This window comes from Pelodiscus sinensis, chromosome 5, assembly GCF_052426305.1.
Source record: "Pelodiscus sinensis isolate ZL-2025 chromosome 5, ASM5242630v1, whole genome shotgun sequence".
NCBI classification, from domain to species: Eukaryota; Metazoa; Chordata; order Testudines; family Trionychidae; genus Pelodiscus; species Pelodiscus sinensis.
Window position 1 is genome coordinate 15104222 of NC_143056.1, and position 17245 is coordinate 15121466.

The window sequence follows — 17245 nt, forward strand, 5'->3', positions numbered from 1 at the left end:
TTTCAATCAAAACAAAAAATATTTAGTAATTAGTGGCCTATAATTAATGTCAGTGGTTTATCTTTAAAACATGAGGTTACATTATTTTATATATCTAACATGATCAGCAGACTAAGTTTAACATGCACATTCTCTCTCGCTCTCTTCTCTCCCCCTTGGAATTCTGCATAAAAAGTTAAAAATTCAGCACACAGTCTTAAAATTCTGCACATTTTATTTGTCAAAATAATACAAAATAATCATTCTAGTTTAAATGTTGGTTATTTCAAAATACCTGTAAGCAAGCATGTCAACAATACAGACAAGACAAAAAGAGATTCCCCCCAGAATGGAGTTAAAAAAACAAAAACAAAAAACACTATGACAACTGAGTTCTAGTTGAGTGGTACTGGAGGGAGCTGTGCAGGACACCTAGAACCTGTACATTCATCCTTGCCAGAGCCCAGTCATCATGAGGCATCCCAACTAGGGATGTAGCAAGTAGTTAGTTACTAAACTACTTGCATTTTCCTCCCCTCAGCCATGAGCCCCTCTCCCTCCAAGCTGCCCACAAACACAGGGAACCCCTTCGCGGACAGGGGCTGCTGTACCCGGCACGAGCTCCTACTACATTTAAACTGCAGTGCTGCAGCAGGGGTAGCACTAGGATTGCCAGATGTATGAAACAAAAATACCAAACACCCATAGGTGTTCTGATTTTTTTTACCGGACAGAGCACACAAATACTGGACTGTCCGGTACAATATTGGACACCTGGCAATTCTAGGTAGCACCTAGCCCTGACAAGCTGAGATTGAGCTTTCCCTTATTGACCCAGGGTAGTGAGCAGCAGATAGCCATAGGATAGGTAGTCTGACAATGTTCCTGATTAATAGTGGAACAACTGCAAAATTCCATCCTGAAGAGGAAAAAGCCTAAGACCTGAGCTGTGTGTCTTCCAAGATCCAAAGGGACAGAGATACAGATACAGTCTCCAAAATGACTTCCCCCCTTGCATCCATACCACGCATCTGAATTTGTAATAATTGTTGTGGAGCAATAAAAGCTAATTCAACTCTAACAGATACAAAGTAGGGCTTTAGATATTTTTGGTAAAGTTGGATTTTTGCAGATGTGTGTGTAAAGTAGTCATGGTACAAGGAGAAGTCTACAACAGACCGTGTTCTAAAAAGTGATAAAAGGTTATTGTTACTGGCTGTTTTGATTTTCTATGTTGCAGATGGCACATATTTCAAAGATATTTATAATGTAACAGTTGATCTTTTGCTAGTACCATTAAAAAGTACTCTCAATCTCTAAAGAAAATTAAACAAATCCCGTCCTGATGTTTGCATTTTCGCATTTGTTGTTGTGTCACTTAAGCTTAACTAAATGCAGTGTGTACATAGATATCTATGTAAATTTGTTGGTCCTAGACTTGTTTTATGAATGGTGAGGAACGCAGAACAGATTACAGCTAGGAGTCTATGGATTTGGAATCCATAATATTAACACAGGGGCCAGGCAGCAATGGGTGGGAAAAAGCACATGAACGTTGTAATTAAGGAGTGTTCCTACCTGCATCACAAAGTCTGCAAGAAGAAAGTACTACAGGGACCCTTCATGAAATCTGCAACAGCGTACATCATCTCCCTAGGAACCAAAGCTAGTCAGGAAAGAGAAAAAGAGAAATAGGCCTAACCAGAAAGAAATCTAATCCAATGCTAAAGAAATGGCAAGAGCCTCTTTAAAAATTTTAATTGTTAAAGCTGACTGCAAGCTGCTGGTCAATTAAACCCCTGGAGGAAAACCCAAAAATAAAAGTTAGCCAAAAGCCAAGTACATTTTGGCTGCCACAAAGAACTTTTCATTCATCAGAGGGTTTTTTTTAAAAAAAGAAAGGAACGGGAGTTAGGAGATACCACTGGATTGCTCCATTTCCGCTACAGAAGCAGAACATATGTCAGCTGATGTGTGTGGGACAGCAACCCTGAAAAAATCATCTTTAGCTTCTAAAGCTTGATGTTTTGTTCTGAAGGCTTGGTACTTTTAAAGAAACGGTTTCTCTCAGGCACTGGATGAATACCCAGATTTTATGCTCTTGATACAATCATGGAAAAGAACATGGTTGTACCTCCCTTATCCGGGATTCCCTGACCTGGCAACACCCGTGGTCCGGCATGGACCATAGATATTCCTGAACCACAGAGCCCAGGAAGAGGGAGGTCTGGCAGGGCAGAAACCTAGAGTGTGTGGGGGAGGGGCAAGGACAGACAGCATGGTGCGGAGTTCTGGTTCCAGCAGAGCTCTCTGGCCCCAGCAGCTAGGGAGCTCTAACCTGGCCACAGCTGTGGACCTTCAGCTCCAGCCAGGAAGCTTCAATCCCAGCGGCAGCCAGGGAGCTCTGGTTCTATCCGCGGATGCAGAGCTCCAGCTATGTTCTGGCTCCAGCAGCCAGGAACTTCAGCTCCAGCTTAGCAGCCGTTGAGCTCCAGCTCTGTCTCTCTGCCCCTGCCACACAGCTCCGGCACCAGCTGTGGAGCCAGGCAGCTGTAGTGCTCTGGCCCCAGCAGTAGTGGGGCCAGGGAGAGCACCGGGGGACTGAGACAGAAGCAGGGTCAGGCTGGAGACCTGGCCTGGTAGCAGTATGGCCATGAGGGGAGAGAATGTCCCTGGTCTGGCAAATCCCTTTGTTTGGAACCAGTCAGGTCCCAGACCAGCAAGGTCCAACCTATAGCAATTACAGCATGAGCCTTAACTAAAGGCACCACCTGCAATGATTCTCAGACCAGAAGACTGTAGTTTCAGAGTAGGATTTTCAAAAGCACTCAACATGGGCTGAACTACTGCTCTTGACATCAGCAGTCAAATGCTCATTGACTTTAATGGGAGAAGAGTTTAGTCAATGCAGCACTTGTGAAAATCCCACACAAGCAGGAAAAATTCTTTCCTGAGGACTGCACCTGATGTGGGAAGGCTTGTGTGCTATAATGATCCTCAGAGTTATGCCAGAGGTAGTCTTAATTCCTGGTAAGATCACCCAAAGACAGATCAAAGGGCAGGGACCACATAAAAAGCAGCCCACTCTTCCGCAAAGTATGAGGATTGAGTTATAGGCCAAATTAGACAGACAAGATGATAGCCTCTATGGCAAACAGTATATCTTGCAGAAATAAGTCTTGGTGAAAGCCATCAGGAAGTCAAGTATTTGAAAAGGTTTACTAAAGGTTTTAAAAAAACCCACAAAAATACTTTTCTGAAACGTCTGCTGCAATATCAAAAGCTGCAACAGGTGAAGAAAGAAATGGATGTATATAATCTCAAAATCCTCAGAGTAAGCAAATTATGACAGCCAGGAGCTGAGAAAAAGCAATTCAAAAAGGAAAATACAGTCATAAGATACTCAGGAAGTAGCAAGAATTGTGACTTTCCAAGAAAAAAAATCACCACTCAGATTGGGAACTAACTCCTGATTGCATTAGGTTTTAAACACAATAGGTGAAAGTGACAATTATACAATGTTATGCACACACAACCACAATGAACTCAAAAAGCAGATACAGAGTTGTTTACCAACTGACAATATTCCAAGCAAAACATCCATCTTCTTAGAAATAGAGGAATTCAATACCACGGTTCATGATGACATCAGAGTGGAGAAATATGTGGGCAATCATGATCTTGATTCCTAAAATCAGAACTGTGAAAGACTAGTAGAACTGAACCTAGTACCTGGGCTTATCATTGGTGGAACAGTATTCCCAACTTGTAACCCCCAAAATGGAATCACCAGGTTTCAGACTGACAAACTACATATTGGAAAGAAATTTAAATCGACTCTCCAAGATGATGATGGGCGATTACTCGCTGCTTAATATGATCATCTTCCATAGGAGTTGTAGACCCTCAGGTGGCTAATAAGGCTAATTCTTGAACCACAAGTTTTATTACAGGAGGACAGTTGTTTCCAGGTACAGCAGGAAACAAGAAAAAAGCCTGAACAGAAAAAGAAGAGTACAGAACTTTCTGGAAATGCTAAACCACATAAAATATGTTTACAATGAAACGAAACACCCAGAGCTAGACATCATCAGATCTCACCTTACCAAAAATGAACAGAACAATGAAAAGTTAAGCCTAGGAAAGCTCTACTGGATGCATTCCACAGAGACTTAACCTACACCCCACCATCAATCTCAGCCTGGACCATTCTACACAAGAGATCAATTTCCTGGACACCACAGTACAAATCACCAATGGTAAATTAGAACCACTCTCTACAGAAAACCCACTGACTCATACAATTACCTACATTCCTCCAGCTCCCATCCAGAACATACCATACGATCCATCGTCTATAACTAAGTCCTTCGATACAACCGCATCTGCTCCCACTGACAAAGACCAGAAACTTCAGGATCTCTACCAAGCATTTATAAATCTCAACTACCCACCCGGAGAAATAAAAAAAACAAATTGAAAGAGCCAGACAAATACCCAGAAACCATCTACTTCAAGACAGACCCAAGAAAACCAACAATAGAACACCACTTGTCATTACCTATAGCCCCCAACTTAAACCTGTCCAACACATTATCAATAAACTAAAGTCTATACTAGAACAGGATACTATATTCCGAGAGGCTCTGGGAGACAGACCCATAGTCTCCTAAAGACAACCAACTAACTTCAGGATGATTCTTACCAACAACCACAGGACATACCACACCAATACCAACCCTGGAACTTTCCCTTGCAACAAACCCCGTTGCCAGCTTTGTCCACATATTTACTCTGCTGACAACATTATTGGACCTAACCATTTCAGTTATAAGATCAAGAACACATATTCCTGCTCATCCAGAAATATAATTTATGCCATCATGTGCCAACAGTGTCCTTCTGCTACGTATATTGGACAAACTTCTCAAGACACTTCACCAAAAAAATCAATGCACAACAAACAGACAGTTTCACAAAGAAAAAACAAGTTTCTTACCATTTCAACCAGAATGGGCATTGTCTCAATGACCTGACTACCTGCATCCTGCTTCAAAGAGATTTTAACATAAGAATTCAAAGAGAAGCCTCTGAACTGTCATTCATGCTTAAATTTGACACTTTACAGATGGGCCTTAAAGATGCTATTTATCTTACCCATTACAAAGATAGTTTCCCCAATTATCACTTCTATCATCATTATCTCATAGACATTAACCTCCCCACCTCATCCCCCCTCTATTCTAAAATCTGATTTGTCTATTTTATATGTGTTCACTTTTTTTAAAAAATTGTATCCTTTTGGTATATATGGTCATGCGAATTTTCTTCCACAATTTGATCTGAGGAAGTGGGTCTGGCCCACGAAAGCTCATCACCTAATAAACCATTTTGTTAGTCTTTAAAGTGCTGCATAATCCTGTCTTTTGCTTGTGAAAAAAGGTGAGGGATAGAGAAATGCTAATGATGATATGTCCGAAAGTTCTCAGAAATAAAATAATTTATCTAATTTGATTAATGATTTGGTTTCTCATTGAGGATATGAAACACTGACTTAAATATTCCACATTACTGCAGCAGACAGCAAAAACCTTGCCAATGTGGTTTCAACAGCCTCCTGCTGTACCTGGAAAATGTAATGTGAAAATGCCTCACGTTAATGTCATCCTAATGGTTTTTACTACATGAAGAGCTAAATGCATGTAGGCGCTCTCAAACCAAGAATTTACCCTTATATTAGGTATCCAGCCACATGCTTCTTTTAACCCAGGAAGCACAAATGTCCAAACATGAATCCAACAGTAGTTTATTATCCAGTCATTGCAGATGTAATTACAGATATTGTTTCTGTTTTCTGATAAAGTTTAAATATTTATTCTGACAACTGTGGAGAGTGTACAAAGAGTGCAGAAGTATTATTCATAATATAAGTAATACCTGAACAGTTCTTTTTATCTTTAAATGTCAGGTTGTACACTATCATATAGTAACTATTATACGATCTTGCAAATAATTCAGGGTTTGTGCTAGCAAGCTTTTTTAGCGTTCTCCAAGATTTTGAAAGGCTGGCAATAGCTTAAAAACATACATTGTACTTAAAGAGTTTGCTGGCAGCTTCGCAAAATGAAAGTTTAAAAAATATTTATATTGAATATTTGCTTTCATCCATGAACATAAAAACATTAATGGGTGAAATCATAACAGATTACACTCCTATGTTACTCTGTGAAATTCCTGTTTCAGCAGCAGTATATCAGAGATCCCATAAACTCAAGCATAGGCCAAATTCTGACACCACAGTCCTGTACACTAAACTTAGGTTCTAAATTTTTAAGTTTAATTCTAAGTTTTTAGGTATTTCTGTTCGGTTGTTTTTTCTTCAAGGGAGATAGATCTTTGTTTCGGCTTAGGCATTTCTGTTATTTCAATTACCTGTTCCTGATTATTCCTAATTTCAGTTCTACTCTGTTGAGGTGATTTGAATTAACTCATGAAACTTCCTGTCTATTTCAGTAATACTAATCTTGATATTCATTAGACTTTCAAAAAGAAAAGAAAAGAAAAGAAAAGAAAAGAAAAGAAAAGAAAAGAAAAGAAAAGAAAAGAAAAGAAAAGAAAAGAAAAGAAAAGAAAAGAAAAGAAAAGAAAAGAAAAGAAAAGAAAAGAAAAGAAAAGAAAAGAAAAGAAAAGAAAAGAAAAGAAAAGAAAAGAAAAGAAAGCATAACAATTGAAGATCAAATACTACTAAAACCCTATAACTTAAGTCCTTATTTTTAATTAAAAGCTTTAAAGTAAACATTCCCATTTAACGTTTAAATATATTTTGTTCTTTATGGACCTTGCAAGAGGTAACAATTAGGCTATACATTTTAAACACAAATTTGCCATCAATTTTTTGGTGGTTTCTCCCACTCACACTTGGTTTATTTCCAGAGCAAAAGAAAGTACCGAAGAAAAGTTTTCAAATGCCAGTATATGTTGTACATTCTTCAGTGTTACTTTGATAACATATTGGTGGGCTAACTAAAGTGCCAAGTTTATATCATATAACCATTATTATTGTATGATTTTTAAAACAGTCTTCATTCATCTGCAGCTGCAAATAATTTCCGAAATAATTTCCAATTTGGAATTGGCTCTAGTATGTCATATTTGCAATGTAAAGACAGCATTTCGCCAGTACTAAGTTCTACTTTGCCTAATCTGACTTTAGCTTCCAAGTTAAGGTGTTTTTCCTCCTTTTGATTCAGAAGGAAGTATTACATAAAGGTAAGCAATACATATTATCTGAAATAAGTAAATTCTGAACAGGATCGGCTATTTATGCAAGAAGGCAGTAACTAACATTTTGTCAGCTGTTTCTGAATAAAGTAGTAATACAAATCACTCAAGGAGGCTTCTTGGCAGGAATGTTCTTTCAATTGCTTCACAGTCACTTTTAAAATATTCCAATGAAGTTCACAATGCAAACACAGTCTACCATTAAATGGACTGAATAGAATGCATAGACTCAAAATTTCCCTGTATATTAATTCTCTTGCTTTATATTTTATTCTGGGATCTTGTCCATCATAATTGTAATACAAAGGGAAATGCTTTAATCCCTTTTGCAAACATAGTACTAATTCCAGATAATGAAAACCTTAAAATAGAAAGACAGCTGTAAAAATGGCCTGAGTCCTATATGTTTTTCTATAACAACGGTGGGAAACTTCAGGCCTGGGGAGCTGGACGCTGGTGCTCCAATATCCCCACTGCCCCACTGCAGGGCTGGAGCGCACAAAATCTACTTGGCTATACCCCCTAAGCTCTGGTGTGCAAGGGGAATGTATGGAATTTTTTTCTCCACAGTTGGGGACCTGGAGGTCATGTCAGTGAGCATGGGTATTTTTTTCCTCACTTGTGTGCGGCCCCCAATTTGAGTTCTCCACATAAAAATCAAAAAGGTTCCCCACCCCTGTTCTATAAAAAGAAATCACTCAGTTTTCAAAAATAATGTTAACATTTGTATCTTAAAAGGTTAGCTACTCCACAGGCACAGTGATGAATAGCCGGGTCAAGCCCTTAAAGGTACATTTTCAGCACAGTATATATGGACTTGGATTAGAACTCTCAACAAAATTCATGAGAACTAGGCATCTATATCCTCTCATATATTAACTACTAATACCTTAAAATATTTGCAACAACATCTTGCCTCTCTTTCATATTTAGAAAGCAAATACTGAGATAAACCACTTTCAGCATGATGAATTTACTTATAGCATGCATGGCTTGTTCTTCATAACGTGAGCCACTAACAGCCCTTAAATATTTACAAGTTCAAAATACAAATTTTTTACATAGGTAATTGAATGTTTGCATTTGCTTACAAAGAGTGTAGGATCCCTTCTGAGCATAAAACCAGGAAGTAACAAAAATACAGAAGCAACAATTAAAATATAACAGCAAAAAAGAAAAAAAATGACAACTTTTAACATGTAGACAATTAACACTGTTGTGGTTAAAAGTAAGTACACATTTAGAGATGTGATTTTTTTTTAAATATATCTTTCTAGCTTTTAGCTATAGCTAAAACCAAGGAAAAGTTACTTTTGGTTTGTCAATTTGCCTTTGAAATACTTTTCTAAAGGTTATTTGCAAGTTATAAGGCAAATGTGATCAAAGGCTTAAGAGCCTTGTACATGACTGCATAAAACAAACTAGCTCAACACAAATGTAAGTTTTGGAAGCGAAAGTGACAGTTATAGTGTAAACTTAACAGTAATAGACTGGGTACATTTTTTACAGGCAGCGTGTAATACATATATTTATCTTATTAAGGGCCTGGCCAGACAAAAATATTATCTTGCTTCCATACTTAAGGCAGACATACAAGTCAGTATTTTAGAGCCTCTTTGGCCTTGTGGAAAATTCTTTGCTAAAATCAGGACTTTTATTAATATTATTTTCTGTTGTATTTAAACTGCAAATAATACCAAAAAACCTCACATGTAATATTCTATTATCTTTTAGCAATGGATGTAAACCTACCTCTTTAAAAGAAATAGTATATTCCTAAAAGTTGAAAAAATATCCAAAATTGTTCTGTAGCACAGTTTAATTTGAATAATAAAGTTCTTAAACTATTCCATGAAAGTTTCTCAAATTATTTCAAGTGTATTCTCACTCTGAAAAGACTGCTAACCACCACTATTTTAAAGCACATGTTATTTATAAATTATTTTATTTTGGTACAAGCTGATATTCCAACTATAAGCCTTTTTTTTTCATGTTCAACTCCATCAATAAAAGGGACAGAATATCTGTGTAGGCCAACAAAAATTTCAAGTTATATCTTTTGCCTACTGTTATTACAGATTTGGAAGAATCATTTAAAAAATATATAATGACAAAACAAAATTAGACTTCCAATCAAATGTACATCTGAACTTTTTTAAAGTTCCGTTTTGCTAAATGTTTGCATTTCTGCCTCTTTTCCCTTCCCCATACTGCTCTCTGTATTGCATGGCATCTTTTGTTATGCTACCCAATGATCTGAGGCCCTTATAAAACATGGAAGAAAAGTTTTAATATTTAATTTTCGTGTAAACTTGAGTAAGCAGCAATAATGTAGGGACAGGGTGACAAAAGTGCTATAAAAATTGACATTTGGATGCACATTTTTCCTGTACAATAAACTACAGTGTGCATGGAAAATGACATTTTAGAACTACCAAAAGCAATGCACCAAATATAAAAAATATACAGAGTAACAGAAGAACAAGGTATAGTGCAATTTTTCCTAGTTGTCTTGAAGCCATGACTACATTTGATTTTATATCTACTACACAGTGGGCTCTCTCAGCAACACAGATTTATTTTGCATTCCTGGTAAGACAGTGCAGTGCAACTATAGACTCAGCCTTAAGAATAATCCCATGCTTTGAATTTCAAGTTCCTATATATCACAAGTGCAAATTTTTACTTGAAACTGCCCTGCTGTACTACTATTTAAACATGCGTCACTAAAAGAGTAAAGCCAGGCTATTTCAAGAAAAGGAAACAATTCTACAAATATTATTTCTACTTCTATCAGGGGCAATTTAATATTACATGAGCTACAAATTATCTGGTGAGGACTTTTAGGAGAAGGCCTTTTTATATATTTTCTCTAGTTATTTGCTCCAAGCTTCTAAATAAAAATCCACAACTATTCCCAGTACAAAATACCCCCTCTCCCAATATCTTGGAAATGGAATTTAACCTCTACTGCACATTAAGCCCAAATCAGAAGTAAAAGAATAGAACATCATAAATACACAAATAAGTACTGAAACAAACTAAGCAAGGTTTTTTTTTTTTAAAAAAAAAGCTAAAACCTTTTCCAACTATGACAACAGTTAGTGGTATAACATACTGAACTAGATGGAATACATTCATTACCAAAAGTGCATTCTAAATGCGCATCTGAAAAGTTCAATTTTCACAACTTCAGATATCAGCGTACCATACAATCTACTGACTGGTAGTAAGAAACAGGAAGTCAGTCAGTGCCTTTACTAAGTTTTGTTTATATAAATAAAATAATTAACAGTTTGGAGCTCATATCTCCAAAGCAAAAAGTTCTGCTTCCAAATTATTCTCTACAAAACCATAAGATAAAGCAATTAGCTAAGCTAGAATAGAAAGCTTTTAATCAAGTTAAGGTTCTTCTGAACATATACCGTAAAAACGCGAGTATAATGCGCACCTATGTATAATGCGCACTTACCTTTTAAATGTCAGAATTCTGGAACAAACTGAGCTCTTATCTATAACGCACACCCCCATTATACACATGATTTTACCATATTTTAGATAGACAGACAGACAGAGGAAGGAAGGGGCCGCTCCCACCCGCAGGCTCCAGGGAAAAGCGTGCGCAGCACTGCAGGGGCCACCTTGGCCAGCTGAGCTCGCGCCTGAGACCGGCAGCTGGCCAGAGGGCCCCTGCGGCAAGTGCGAGCTCAGCTTGGCGCGCCAGCAGCTGAGCAGGGTGCCCCTGCAGCAGCTGCAAGCTCAGCTGGCGAGGGGGCCCCTGCGGCAGATGTGAGGTCAGCCAGGCTCCCAGACAAGGTGAGGAGCCAGCGGGCAGGGCAGCTGAGCCTGCGCCTGCCGGGGAGGCAGCTGCCCAACTGCCCACACACCGCGCCTTGTCGGGGAGCCTGGCGGGGAGGGTGAGGTAAAGATTTTACTAGTTAGCTCCTATGTATAATGCGCACCCCGGTTTTAACCCTTAAAAACTGGAGGGGGGATGGCGCATTATACTCACGATTTTACAGTAATATAGATACACAAGTTATGTCTTGTCAGAATATTGCAATATTGCAACAGCAACTCCTGACATATTAGTGAGGCAATATTATGAACCTAAACAATCATATGAACAAAATGAAATTCAAATCATTTATGTAAAATTAGATATTCCAAGGATTGCATCTTACTAAGCAGAAAAAAGGGTGCTATAAAGCTGAAAAGTGCATCACCATTAAAAGTAACTGAAAACAGCCATTTATGCACAGTTTATGCATTCATAATGCTGTTGTCTTTGCTTCAAACACCTAGGCTGCGTCTAGACTGGCATGATTTTGCGGAAATACTTTTAATGGAAAAGTTTTTCCGTTAAAAGTATTTCCGCAAAAGTGCTTCTAGATTGGCACGGATGCTTTTGCGCAAAAAGTGTTTTTGCGCAAAAGCATCCGTGGCCAGTCTAGACATGATTTCGTTCAAGAAAGCCCCGATCTCCATTTTAGCCATCAGGGCTTTTTTGCGCAAAACAGTTCTTGCCTGTCTACACTGGCCCTTTTGCGCAAGTATTCTTGCGCAAGAGGGCTTTTTCCCGAGCGGGAGTGTGAAAGTATTTGCGCAGAAAGCACTGATTTTGTACATTACAAAGTCAGTGCTTTTGCGCAAAGTCAAGCGGCCAGTCTAGACGCACCCTTAATCTATTACAGAATGATCACAATGAAATTTAACCTTTTGACTTTTATATATTTTGTCTAGATATAGGTAAAAATGGTAAGACATCTTGAACATATATGCAATTAGTGCATAATTTCTTTTCTGAAGTTAAGCTAAGTGGATCTTTTAAATCCTCCTCTAAAAATAGTGGCCCTTTTAAACTTAAAGTTAGTTTGGAATGAGAAAACAAAATGAGGCCATTTATAGCTAGGTTGTGCATTGTTATTCCTAATTTATTTCTTACTATTGGACATACCTGTCCAGAATATAAACGATTAAGACAATTTGCAGAAAAATATATCCTCTACCTGTAATTGACAATGCACATAAAAATACCTACAAAAGGGAATTATTGTCCATTCACAACCTATTGAGCCTAGTGATTCACTGGTTCAGCTCATTCCATTTATATAATTTTAAATATAGGTTAAATTGTGAGCTATATATAGTTATAAAATTAACCATTCTAATCTGTGCACCCCTATATTTAAAAATATCTGCCTAATTAAGTATGACTTAACTAAAATTAGCTGCCATATTTTTACATCACAGTATATGGCATTTCTTAAGTTAGCAACAGAAAGGCACAATTATTAAGCCATAAAATACAGTACCTGAATCTAACAATTTTCTTTATACCTAAAACCAATGTCAACCTAGACATTTTATTTTGTAGAAGGGACTGAAGCAAAAAACTTCAGTTTTTACAACTGATCTCACTGCAATTTTGGTCCCTTAGAAATGCCATCTATATTAAACAACTAACATTGGGGAAGAACAAAGGAAACACATAAGCTGTTCCATTATAGCTGTCTGTTGTTAAGTAACTCATAAGTTATTATGAAATGACTTAAACTCAACACAAATGGAAATTTCTGATCAGTTTTCAGACACACCTTTGTCAGTATGTCAAAGTATACAGGTACAGTGTTATGTATGTTTCATTCCATAAGTGTACATGTATACAACATATTTACTGCATGTGTACACAACCACCATTACAGCAATAAGAACAGACATGGCATTTATAGAGTTATAGCATTTCTCAGTAGAGAAATTCTTGGGTTTTAGCATAATCCCATATGTAAGATGTGCAATTCCCTTTAAATGCACTGCATGTCATGTATTGCTGTTAAAGTCCCTGCTAAAGCACCTTTTCTTATATTAGGCTATTACCTCCCTTCATCCCACCAAGTGAATATGTCTACCTCAAGAAAGACCAATAAAAAGAAACAGGGAAGGAACCAAAACCATGAGAGAAAACCCAACCATTCCATATGTAATATAACGATAGGGAAGTTCAACCTCCATGCGCTGCCTTGCTTGTCGTATATCATTACATGGTATACCGAATATTTTACAGGCTAGTGGAACAGTGATTTTCTTCATTACTATTCTTGTTAACAACAGTACTATTACTCCAATCAATAACCGCAATATGGCTTTTCCAAATAAAGTCACAGTGATGGAGGGAGGAATTAAAGGTAATGCATTTGGGGAAGGATCTTGCATTAGACCAAACATGTAATTAAAATGAGATCCACAAGCAACACCAGCACCACTACCCAGAATCTGAGCTGTATCTCCTCGTGATGTGCTCCAGGTGTCAAGAGTGAAAGAGAAAACCCCCAAAACTAAATGAAGACTGATGATAATTAGTGGTGCATGCTTGTAAGTTAAATTGAAGTTATCAATCAAGTCCACAGCTGGATGGAAGACAACCAAGATGAGAATAGCATATAGAAATCCAGCAATAACATCCTGTTGAGGGAAGATAAGAGATACAATCATTTAGTATGACATACTTTATTTTTACTAAGATTTTTCATATCCAACTTTGAAATAACTATTTAAGATTGTAATTTAAGATAGTATGCATTTAAGATTGTAATTTACATTAGCAAGGATAATAGTTTAGTTGCTTTCTAAGTAGAGAGGTTTCCACATTTGAAATCTCATTTTTCTTACATTTAATCTTTCACAATACATAATTTTGTTCTAATTGTAGGGAAAGGAATTGTATTTGTACACTGCATTAGAAAAGGAGCAAAGAGCCTACGTTTCAGCAAATGTGCTTTCTGGGACTGGTTTTCATAAAAGTAGTCTTCAGCCCCATCTAAAGTTCTGGTATCTGCACTTGTCAGAACGAGACAAAGGTAAAACCCACTGTGAAAGAATGCCAGGTAGGAATGGGATAAATGCAGGGGAGAGGAGGAGTAACTTTAGAACATCTAGCAGATTGTGTCACAGATATTATTAATGGTCACTAGGCCTACAACAGAATTCCATAGTAAATACACACTGGGTTTCCAACAAAGTATTGATAACTCTGCTCTTCACAATACGTAGAAATACACAGATGTAACATATGTTCGGAAAAATCCATCTGTTTGAATACTAATTTATTATTCAAATAATTCTGCTGTGCCCCGGATATTGTTTTCCTTTGCAGAATATGCTTTATTTGTTAAAAAATTCCATAAAGTATTTTGTTAATGCTTTTTAAAAAGGAGACTGCCCTACTTGGGTAATCTTCGATATATCATGACTAGGAAACATCTTGACCTGCCAGATGTGTTCCATAATTTGTTTACCATGTTTGTGAATTACCAAAGTTGTGTTTGAAAAGGGTTACACCATCAAGGTTTGTCTTTTTTGGGCTTATAAAGCCATCATCATGCTACATTACTGTTAACAGAAAGGCAGAGGCAGCGCAGTATTAGTCTAATCTATACAAAGACATGTCACAGAAACAAGATTATAACTTCACTTTAGCAAGAAGAAAAGCAGTAGTGAACTGGGAGGGAGAAGCCCTTTGACAAGTGTTCCTTCTAAGCTGCCCAGCAACACAGTTTCACAAGTGATTAATTAGCCCACCAAGCCAGTCAGCTCCTTACAAGGAGCCCAGAGGCTCTGACTGAGCGGGGTTGATTAATCACCTGTGAAGCTGTGCTACCCGCCCAACTTAGAGAGAACACTGCCTTTGACCATTCAGATAGCTTTCAGAAATATCAACAGAGCCCTGCATGGATACAAAATGTGTATCCACATCTGTAGTCACAAAACTGAGCTGCGGATGTCCACACTGACATTTGCAAACACAGACAGATATAAGTGGATATCTGCAGATTTGCAGGGCTCTATATATCAAGGCAACACAAAACTACTGACCAAATACATTCTCATTCCAGTGTTGCCATATCAACGTCTTCTTCCCTAAAGATTTGACCTTATGCTTTTGCAAAGTGTCAAGTTGACATGCGAAAGCTGAATGAGCACAAAAAGCTGTCTTCATGCCTTGAAGTACTTCTATCCTTCTCTGGATGAGCTATTAGAGGAAGAGTGGAATTTTGTCTCTTTCACTATGTCAAAAGCATCTAGGGTTCTAGACAACTGCCTTTTCTGCACACTTATAAAGGTTCTACAGGTTGGACCTCCCTGATCCGGCACCTTCTGGATGTGACCGGTCCCAAAAGGAGGGAGTTTGCCAGACCAGAGGTCAGCCCCTTTGCTGACACATTCAAGACCCCCCAGAGTCTGTCGGCAGATTGCCAGACTACCCCACCCTGGGGCCACCAGAGCTCCACTGCCCTGCCCTGCTCTGCCCCAGGGCTCTCTGGTCCGGCAACATCCGTGGTCTTCTTGAGACCACGGATGTTGCCAGACCACAGTTTCCCAGACAAGAGAGATTCAACCTGTAGGTAAATCTTTGTAGATCTAGTTTTCCTATTTTCTAATAAATTATATAAAGATAAATTTAAATACAAAAAATTGTTTAACAGAATACCGGATCAACATATAACACCAACACATGCTGAAAAACGCCTTTCAATTACTACAATGCACAAGACATTACAGTTTAAAAATCTGAATATTACAAATGCATATGAAATCAGTTTTATGGTGTTGTCATTATGTAAAGTAAGGGATTTAATGTGTGGTGTTTCTCTTACCAAAATTGAGTGCATTCCCATGTAAATTCGACTAAAACACACCAGAGAACACCAACAGATTGCAAGAATCAGACCATACACAAGGGGATACTGGAAAAAAAAACACAAAATATTGTATTAGAATCTTAGCCATAAGTATATAGTCCATGAAAATGATTTAGCAATGAATAACCACACCACTCTCAGACCTCATATTTCAAATACCATTTTAAACAGTACACAGATCAGTTCTAATAAAGTTACCCAAGACCTACAGCCAAGACTGAGGAGTGGTGCTAAAAAGATTTCTAGTTACTTCCATGATTAATTAAATCTTCATAAAAAGGAGTTCCAGCAAGCTGGTGCCATAAAATCATTACATACTATTTTCCCTACCATAAAGAAAGCCTCACTTGTTTTCTTATCAGTACAGTCTTTCCCTCATTCCCTCTCTCTCTAAGCATATTGAGTGTGTTTGTTTTTCCTCTTCTTCAATCTACTCCCTCCACTGGCTCCCAACATCTTCCAGAAACTTGCTTCCACTGATTCCAATAGGCTTAGAATCAAGTCCCTCCTTTTAAAGCCCTCTTCGAAACCCAGTTTTATTTTTCACTAATGAGCTAGATCCAGGTATAGCAAATCATGTAAGCATGAGTGCAACTTAAAAAAAGTCAATAAGGCTAAAAATCCCATGCTTAACTCTAAGCACTTTAATATTTCTAAAGATACACATATGCTTAAGGGCTTTGCTGCATCAAGGCTTTAGACACTATTGCCATTTACTATTTTTCCTTTTGCCCTCAGTTTCTACTTAAGTGTCAGAGATTATATGTTTTCCTTACTATATGGAACAATTTATTTTAATCCTTGTCTCGCTTTCCTATTCCATTTCTCAATCTACTTTTCTATTGTCTAGCTACGCCAAAAGGAGAGAAGACAACTGACATGGGTTTAATCAGGCCACAACTTTACAGGCAGTCCCCGGGTTACATGGATCCGACTTACATCGGATCCCTACTTACAAACAGGGTGAGGCAACCCCACATTAGCTGCTTCCCCCCAGCAGACCAGGGAGACGCGAAGCTAGCGACCCTCCCCTTCCCCCCAGCAGACCAGGGAGACACCAGGGAGACGCGGAGCAGCTTTTCTCAGCAGACACCTCAGCTTGAGAATAAAAGGACTGAGGGAAGTGAGGTGGGAGAATAAAACTGAGCTCTGGAGAAATGTTTGGCTAGAGTTTCCCCTACAATATGTACCAGTTCCGACTTACATACAAATTCAACTTAAGAACAAACCTACAGTCCCTATCTTGTACGTAACCCGGGGACTGCCTGTATTATTAGATGTCTAGG

General features: G+C 38.0%; 1 protein-coding gene across 1 annotated transcript in view; it reads right to left on the minus strand.

Annotated features, from left to right (window-relative positions):
* Positions 1–5769: 5769 nt before the first annotated feature.
* Positions 5770–17245, minus strand: part of SGPP1 (sphingosine-1-phosphate phosphatase 1) — a 34147-nt gene continuing 22671 nt past the window's right edge. Inside the window, exons 2-3 of the mRNA XM_075926382.2 lie at positions 15915–16004; positions 5770–13722 (exon numbers count right to left, since the gene is read on the minus strand). Coding sequence (XP_075782497.2) covers positions 13171–13722; positions 15915–16004 — 642 coding nt within the window. The 3' untranslated portion in view covers positions 5770–13170. The remainder of the gene's footprint in view (positions 13723–15914; positions 16005–17245) is intronic.